A 9,269-nucleotide genomic window follows, 5' to 3' on the forward strand; every position below is an offset into this window, starting at 1 on the left:
AGAGAGAGAGCATGGTGTGGTCTTTTCTCCCTGTTGGAAGCACTGAGAGGCCCTTTTTCCTCCACCTGCCTCTTCGTTTCACCAAAAGATGCAGAAGTATTAAATCCCTGAGACCTTTCTGCTCCACCAGACTTTCTTGCAGGCAGTCCCCTGCTTCAAACTTACCAGCATAAGGGATGACGTACAGGTAGAAAACAAGACAGACTCTAAGCCTTCCTAGGATACAAGGCTAAATATAAGGACATAAGGGAACATGGAGCAAGCTTCTGTGCTCAATACAAGTGATGAGTTAGACGTTCAGCTGTTTTCAGATTTCTCCTCTGTGCAGTAACAGCACTTGTCTCAAATCTCAGAGAACATTGTGTTTTCCAGAAAACAGTGCTGGACAAATGTTCATGGCACCAAGACTCATGAAGAAAATTACATTTTCGGGGGGATCCTGCTATAGTTATTTTACTCCTAAGATGTATTCAGCTTCCATAAACTAGGACCAGGACTGGGAATGAACTGTATTAACATCTTTATTACTTATAAAGACCCTTGGTGGACCCTTGTTTTTTAAATACAATAATGCTAGAACTAGCTCAGCAATGAAAATTGGAGGGGAGAAACAAGGCACAAAGGGGAAAACCCATGATTTATACATGTGACAAGCATGTTTGACAGCTTTTGTTATTTTTCATGTGTAATATAATGATCCATCCTGCCATACCACCTTAATGTCAAAAACCCAAGTGAGCAGGGCGCAGGCTACGAGCAAGGAATCTCTTAAACCACTGATGGTCAGAAATTAGACGATAAACCAGTAGAAATCTTATTCAGTATCTGCCTTGCTTCCCATGCTCTTTCACTGCGCTGCCCATATGGGCTTTTGTATGGCCCACTATGCCCACTGCACTGCCCTTAAGCAGGTGTAAGCAGACAAGGGTTTGACCCAGGTTTTGTCTGTGTAAGTGATGTGCCTATAAATATGTCTTATCAATGTTGCATATTTTGTACACAGTCTCAAGAACAGAGCAACGCTGATTAGAGTATGGGATGAGGGGTGTCAGAGTAGGAGACGAAGGGTATAAAATGGGAAATGGGGAGCATGAGGACTCAAGAGAAGGTATGGAGGAGGGAAGAACACAGTGGAGTGTAGAAAGGACTTAGAGATTAAAGATCCCAACAGCTGATGGATTCTACCAGTCCATGTGCAAGATGCAGATAATGGTTGGAAAAAAAAGAGATTCTAGTAAGAGTCTGCTGATGCTGTGGTTCAAGTGTTTGCAGTTTGGGAGGGAGCTGAAAAACTTGGAAGCTGCAGCTCAAAAGGATTTCAGGAGCTGTGACAGAGTGAGTGAGCTCTTCTGCCTACTTGTGTCCTTCAAACGTGTGGTAGCTCCCACCTCAACCATTGCAGGCTCCTTCTTTTTGGGTGTCAACACTAATTCCACAGGTTGCTGAAAAACACAGCTGCCAAAAGCATCTCCATCACCCACCACTTTGTATCACTATCTCTGTAGATCCTCTGAATAGATTCCCATTGCATGAGGATTTGTGTTCTGTGACTTCTGATCACCAAAAATCATCGTCATGCTCCCAAGCAACCATCTGTCCCTGCTCCTGACTAATCCCCCTCTGGCCACAACCTGTTCTGCAGGGTATCTTAAGCCCTCGGCAACCTTAGCGGCATCCACCAGCCACGCTGCTGTTTCCTGGACTGCATTTCTGCTGCCTGACATGTCGCTCTGTGCATCAAGGGTATATTTCATAATTTTTCCTTTTAAGTCCTTTACCTCATGCAGCCTCTGCAGCTCTCTGCGACCCAGTGTCTTTCGTCAGTTCCCATCCTCCACTCCGTCCTCTGCCAACAACACCAACCTCCGTATCTTTTTCATCTTGTCCCACAAAGCATTTCTATGCCTTCTCTACAGCCTGTTATGCTTGGGAAAAAAATCTGTTCATCGCACCTCCACCCTCATCTCATTGAAATTAGTGCTAAAAACTCAGTTTTGCTCTGAAACCCTGGAAAAACGAGAGGGAGGATTGGTAACAGAAATCAGAAAAGAATCTCCCAACCTTGCCCTGATATCAGCAGCATCAATACGTGTCTGTGGCTTAGCAAATCCCTTCATGATCTTTTAGTTGTCACCTTCATTCTTCCTCTTCCTTCCCCATCTGTCTTTGGTCCTCCATTCCTGAATATAAATTACACTCCTCAGCAGAGAGAGACCATGTTTTTCCATTTATTTTGAACAGTACAGCACATTTCTGCATTTTTTTTTATATATATAATTTGAAGCATGAAAATAATTGTTAATAATCTTGAAAACGGAATACATTCCAAGTTGGTGACATCTCCTGAGGAAAGCATTATTATTATATGAAAAAACGTAGAGGGTGGGGAGTGAGACAATACAAGATTTAAACACACTGGCTTAATGGGGAGTGTGACAGATGAAATGCTGTATAGCCAAACGCACGTAGTATGAACTAAGAATTGTTGAAACCGGTGGCAGTAACGAAGATGCTCTGAGTGAGTCGTAATCTATCAAAGTGCAGCTCAGAGAGCATCGGCCTGATCTTTATTCCTTATCACAGAGCTTGCAGTTGCTTTCTCTCAGCACAAATAGCATCTTTTTTCATCTAGAAAATCCCATTCTAGGCTTCCTCTCTTTGTTCACTTGTTGCCAAATTAAAATCCTATTAAACTACACACCTGCAGTGGGTTTATCTGCAGAGCACCGTGCTGTAGCTTTTAATCCAATTCCACACCTCCGTGACATACAATATACTGCAAATCAGGGCGCGGAGAGACGGAGGTTACGCTGCTCACAGCTCTGTCGGCAGAGAGCAAATCAAACGCGTTGATTTGTTAAAAAGGGAGAAAAAATAAGGACATAGTTAACTACTTCACTTAAAGGAAGCACGATGAGTGGTTTGAGTGGTCGGTATAATCCAGGATACAGAGATCAAGCGAAATCATTAACTAAAATGATCAAAAAAAATGAGAGTAAAATCTTGACCCAGCTTAAATTCAGTGGCAAAACTTCTGCTGATTTTAAGAAAGCCAGGATTTCAGCATGAAAAAGCAGTCCCCATCAGGGCAAGAGACAGGACTGAGACTATTTGTTTTGAAAAAGACTAGAAGGGCTTATAGCAGACATATAAAGTGTGAATGCTGGACTAAAAAGAGGCCATGGCTTCCTATCAGACCTTTGCCACCCTATGAGGAAACCCAATGTGTAGCTCCTCTCGTTGTGTTAATTGATGTAAAATAAGGTCGGGTATCTGCAAAATACCTCGGGTTCAGAAGGGAAGAACAGAGAGTACTTTTTTTATTCAATGAAGGGAGAAACAATGATTTGCAGTCCCTACAGTCAAAACATCGCCATGTTTGTTTTCTAATCGTCAGGTCATCCAGGTCATTTTGGAAGAGAGAATTTACTAAAACTTTTACTAAGTTGGATCTTCAGAAGGGAAGTACTTCTTACTCAAAAAGATGCTTTATTTTTGCCTCCCATGAACAGCAAATCTTCAGAGAAAACCAGCCTGACTTGAAAATTCTTTATGCTAGACTATTCGTACTTTTTGATACGACTTGAAGAAATACTGTTTTCATTCTCTTAAATTTGAGATCTTCTTCTGGAAATACTAAATGCAAAACTGTGCTAGCAATGCAGTTATTTTAAGTTGTCAAGCAATTTGGTTGTTTGTCTTTATCTGAATAAATCTTCAGAAGAAAAAGGTGAAATATTTGTGGTTTGTTTTTATCTATTTCTTGTCTTTTTTGTCATCAGTAAAGCTCAACCCCTACCTGAAGTCACTGCGGTAAATTTGCCTGGAAGCTACAGAACAGATATAGACTCCGTGTCAATGCTGCTTTGTGTCTACAGTGTGTAATTTAAACTTGGCATTTATTGTATATGGAACTTAGCACTAATTCCTATGTCTTGAAAAATTCCTGCTTTGTTTCCCATTTCTGCAGGATATAAGAATCAATATCTCACATAGAATTCTATTAACTGAAATATAATAGGTTGTATATAAAGTTATTGATTTGTTTATGTCAGAAACTAGGTTCTTTGAACTTGTTCTATAAGCAAAGTACAAGCAAAGGCTCTATAAAGAGAAACCCTGGAATAAATTTGTATTAAATAGTAAATACAGAGTATTAAATTCATCTCTCACATGCATTAGATTGCATGAGGAAAGTCCCTGAAACACCAGGGAACTGGCTTTTTAAATATTTGCGAAGAGCCTGGTCGTTATTTCAAGAAGGAACAACTGCTTCGTTATTTTAAGAGAGGACATGTCCTGAACTAGAGAAAAGCACTTGTCAGGAGCTTAGCAAGCTTTCACTCATTTGGTTTTGGAAATCTACCTTTATTTTCCAGTTGCATCTACATTCTTCTGTCTCAGCTCAAGCACTGAATTGGAAATTAATATTCAAAAGGGTGGTATTACAGCAGATGTAGACAGGGCCATGTGCTAAAGGAAAAGGTAGTCGTGTATTTGATTTTGCTAATAAGATCAAGGGTTTGGTGGCAAAATTACATACACAGCCTGAAAAATCCATTTGGGCCATAAGGCCCATTATACCTACTTTAACCATTCCTTCAGGTTTTTTACAGTGAAGACAGAAAACAAAACAGAGGGTCTAAGAAAAATGTAAGCTAAAAATACTCAATATTTCAGTCCACTTTTTTTATAAAAGTTTATATTCTAGATTAAATATGCAGCATATTTTCATGGAGCAGTTAAGCAGAAGTTGTAACACCAGACCAACGTTGTGATCTGTTCTTCACAGCTACATAAAGGAAAGGTGTATTAGACATATCTGAGAACCTTGTGAAAGGCAAAGGCTCCTGCGTGATTCATTCCTCCCTGGCTCCTATTGAACCTGTACTCCTTAAATAATTTGCATGAATGCAATGAAAGTTTACGAGCATATATTTTAAAGAATTATAAGTTTGCGTTGCCATGCTGGAGGGGTCTACTGCCAAGAACAGAAACGGAGCAGGATGCAAAAGCGCCTTTACTAAATAGGACCACTGATATAAAACTCGAATATACATTCAAACCTTGCCTAATGAAAACCTTGCCTGGGAAACGTATCATTTAATAGCAGCTCTGCATACTCGCATGTCAAAATGAATCCCACAAGCACCGCAGCTAATGAAGATTGCCTTCCTAGGGCTTGGGGTCTTGCTGTTGCTTGACCCCAGTGTCCAAATGAAGCTTTCCCTGCAATGGGAGCATTCACGTGGGCATGCTCCCTTGTGGATTCTCTTTTCTGACAAATGGAGGGATCGCACCACCTCTGCCTAGATGGTTTCATGTGCCCCGTTTTGCGCATGAAGTACATATAGAGAATTATTTAATGAAATAAAAGGCGGGTGATTTAAACACAGTGTTATGGAAATTAGCAGTCAGTCACCGAGGGGAGCTGCTCTGGAACCAGCCCAATCCTCAGCGGAGCAGCAGGTCTCAGCGCACAGGGGGGTTTCTTCAGGCACAGAAATGCCAGGGCAGCGGAGAGACCCGCTGGGAGCCAGCAGCTCTGGTGGAAGATGCTGAGGAGGCCTGGGCATTACCAGAGGAACTGCAAACACCCCTAAGCCTATACAAAGCAGCCTGGAAGCGTGAGTGACCCGGAGCGCAGGGCGGCCATTTGCGCGGGAGGGTGTCGTCACCCTACCAGCTCAAGCGGTGAGTTCAATCAGTAGTCATCACCCTCTCAGAAGGAGCTTAGTTGTGGTATCCACCCAGTGGAAAGCCATGTCCTCTGCACTCACCAGAATGGATGTGGCAACCCAGGCAGAGCTCCCATGAAAACACGCAGCCACCCAGGTCTCAGGCTGCAGGGAGGGCCAGAGCCCGTCACTGGTAATGGATGGTGATAGTGAGAAAGGATGGCTGTGTGAGGTGTGACCAGGTGGACAATCTGCTCAGCCTGTTGGCAGAGCTATGAGAGGGAGTCTGAGAAAGAGATAGACCTGTGGAACCATGCTCTGCCCTCCCTGAGACCCAAACAGGCACAGCCACCAGAAAAAAACATGAGATCAAGGGGATCCCATATCCTCCCCCTGCCAGGCTGAAGGCAGGAGCTTAAAGGAAGGGAGTGAATGGGGGCAAGTCCATGCTCAGGGCAGCAGGAGAACCCCCTCCTTGCCCACCGTGCCTTCCCAGGAGCCTCTGTGCAACAGGCATGAGGCTCTGGATGTGGAAGGACAGTCAATGGATGATGGGGTGATGGTCCATCTACACCAGAGGTGTTGCCAGGATCAGAAAAGCCTACCCCCCATATCACAACCACATCCACGAGGAAGAGAAGATGGGTTGTAGTTGTAGGCAACTCCCTTCTGAGGGGAACAGAGGGTCCAATATGCCAGACAGACCCTCCTCTTAGGGAAGGCTGCTGCCTCCCTGGGGCCTGGGTTAAGGACATCACAAGGAAACTTTCTAGCTTGGTACAGCCCTCAGACTATTACCCATTACTGCTCTTCCACATGGGTGGCGATGAAGATGCAACGCATAGTCCAAGGGAGATGAAAAGAGACTTCAGGGCTTTGGGACAGTTGGTAAGGGAATCTGGAGCACAGGTTGTTTTTTCTTCTCTCCTTCCATTTGTGGGCAGTGACACTGGAAGAAACAGACGGGCCCAGACTATTAATACATGGCTCCATGGCTGGTGTCACCACCACAGTTTTGAGTTTTTTGATAATGGGATGGCCTACATGGCACCAGGCTTGCTGGCGTCAGCTGTGATTCACCTTTCTCAAAGGGGGAAGAGGTTCTTTGCTCAGGAGCTTGTGAGGCTCATTGACAGAGCTTCCAACTAGACTTGAAGGGGGAGGGCAATAATATCAGGCTTGCCCGTGACAAGCTGTGGGATGATGTGCCAAGGTTAGAGGGATGGGGTGCTAGTGAGAGCCCTCAGCCTGTTGCTCTGAGATGTGCTGGCTACGCTGGAGCACACTTGAAGTCTTAAGGAGATGAGCCAGAGGCTCCTGAGGTAATAGGAGCCAAGAGGGAAACACCAGCGAAATACCTCAAGGGAATTAAGAGGTGTTCCTCTAAGAAGGTGGCATGGCCAACAGCCCACCTGAAGTGCCTCTACACAAATGCATGCAGCATGGGCAACAAACAGGAGGAGCTGGAAGCCACCGTGCTGCTAGCAAGCTAAGACCTATTTGCCATTATTGAAACTTGGTGGGATGAACCCTATGACTGGAGTGTGGCTACTGATGGCTACAGGTGGTTCAGAAGGGACAGGCAAGGAAGGAGGGATGGAGGGGTTGCCCTCTACATCAAGAAATGGATAGAGTGTGAAGAGCTGTCTCTGAAGAATAGCCACAAGCAGGTTGAAACCTTATGGGTAGGAATCAGAGACCGAGGCAACAAAGGGATCCTCATGGTTGGTGTCTACTATAGGCTGCCCGATCAAGGGGAGCCTGTTGATGAAGTTCTTACTCCAGCTACAGGCAGCATCATGCTCGCAGGCTCTCATCCAGCTGGGGGACTTCAACCACCCCGACATCTTCTGGAAAAGTAGCACGGTGAGCTGTAGGCAATCCAGGAGGTTCCTAGAATGCATTGAGGATAACTTCTTACATGAGGTAATATACAGCCCTACCAGAGGGGATGTGATACTGGACCTGATGGTCACCAATATAAGTGAGCTAATCAGAGACGTCAAGATTTGAGGCAGCCTGGGCTGCAGTGATCATGCACTGGTGGATTTTGCAGTCCTGAGGGATATGGGTCAGGCAAAGAGTAAAGTCAGGACCCTGAATTTTAGGAAAGCAAAATTCCAGCTCTTCAAGGAGTTAGTCAATAGGACCCCCTGGGAAACTGTCCTCAGGGACAAGGGAGCAGAACAGAACTGCAAATCTTTAAGGACGCTCTCCATAGAGCACAAGAGCTCTTGATGCCAGGCGGAAGAAATCAAGCAAGGAAGGCAAGAGACCGGCATGGTTGAGTCGAGACCTGCTGATCAAACTAAAGGGCAAGAAGGAAATGCACAGGCAGCAGAAGCAGGGACAGGTATCCTGTAAAAAGTACAGGGATGTTGCCCGGTTGTGTAGGGATGGGGTCAGGAAGGCCAAGGTGCAGCTGGAGCTGAATTTGGGAAGGGATGCAAAGAATAACAAGGGCTTCTATAGGTATGGGAGCCAGAAAGGAAGGTCAAAGAAAGCATACCCCCCCGATGAACAAGACTGGTAAACTGGTAACAACAGATGAGAGGAAGGCTGAAGCACTCACCAACTTCTTTGCTTCAGTGTTCACTGGCAACCTCTCTTTTCACGCTTCGCAAGCAGATGGACTGCAAGATGGGGACTGGGGGAGCAAAGTCCCTCCCACTGTAAGAGAAGATCAGGTTTGTGACCACCTGAGGACCCTGAACATACATAAGCCTATGGGACCTGATGAGATGTATCCCAGAGTTCCGAGGGAATTGGCTGATGTAGTTGCCAAGCCGCACTCCATGATATCTGAAAAGTCCTGGTACTCAGGTGAAGTCCCTGGGGACTGGAAAAAGGGCAACATTGTGCCCCTTTTTAAAAAGGGTAGAAAGGAGGACCCTGGGAACTATTGACCTGGGAGCCTCACCTCTGTGCCTGGGAAGATCGTGGAACAGATCCTCCTAGAAGCTATGCTAAGGCACATGGAGGCCTGGGAGGTGATTTGAGACAGCCAGCATGGCTTCACCAAGGGAAGGTCCTGCCTGACCAATCTAATGGCCTTCTATGAAGGAGAAACTGCATCAGTGAACAAGGGAAGAGCTACAGATGTTGTCTATCTGGGCTTCTGTAAGGCCTTTGACACAGTCGCCCACAACATCCTTCTCTCTAAATGGAGAGATGATATGAATTTGATGAGTGGAATGTTCAGTGGATGAGGAATTGGCTGGATGGTCACATCCAGAGGGTAGTGGTCAATGGATCAATGATCAGATGGAGATCAATGATAAGTGGTGTCCCGCAGGGGTCCGTACTGGGACCGGTGCTGTTTAATATATTCATCAATGACATAGGCAGTGGGATCGAGTGCACCCTCAGCAAGTTTGCAGATGACACCAAACTGAGTGGTGCAGCTGACGCGCCTGAGGGACGGGATGCCATCCAGAGGGACCTGGACAGGCTGGAGAGGTGGGCCTGTGTGAACCTCATGAGGTTCAACATAGCCAAGTGCAAGGTCCTGCACCTGGGTCGGGGTAACCCCCAGTATCAATACAGGCTGGGGGGAGAAAGGATCGAGAGCCGGCCCGCCGAGAGGGGCGT

General features: G+C 45.5%; 1 protein-coding gene across 1 annotated transcript in view; it reads left to right on the forward strand.

Moving 5' to 3' along the window:
- Positions 1–1,090: 1,090 nt before the first annotated feature.
- The window catches only part of CREG2 (cellular repressor of E1A stimulated genes 2), a 28,150-nt gene continuing 19,971 nt past the window's right edge, over positions 1,091–9,269 (forward strand). Inside the window, exon 1 of the mRNA XM_009638980.1 lies at positions 1,091–1,108. Coding sequence (XP_009637275.1) covers positions 1,091–1,108 — 18 coding nt within the window. The remainder of the gene's footprint in view (positions 1,109–9,269) is intronic.

The sequence above is a fragment of the Egretta garzetta genome, unplaced genomic scaffold (assembly GCF_000687185.1).
Source record: "Egretta garzetta isolate BGI_Z169 unplaced genomic scaffold, ASM68718v1 scaffold5, whole genome shotgun sequence".
Lineage (NCBI taxonomy): Eukaryota > Metazoa > Chordata > Aves > Pelecaniformes > Ardeidae > Egretta > Egretta garzetta.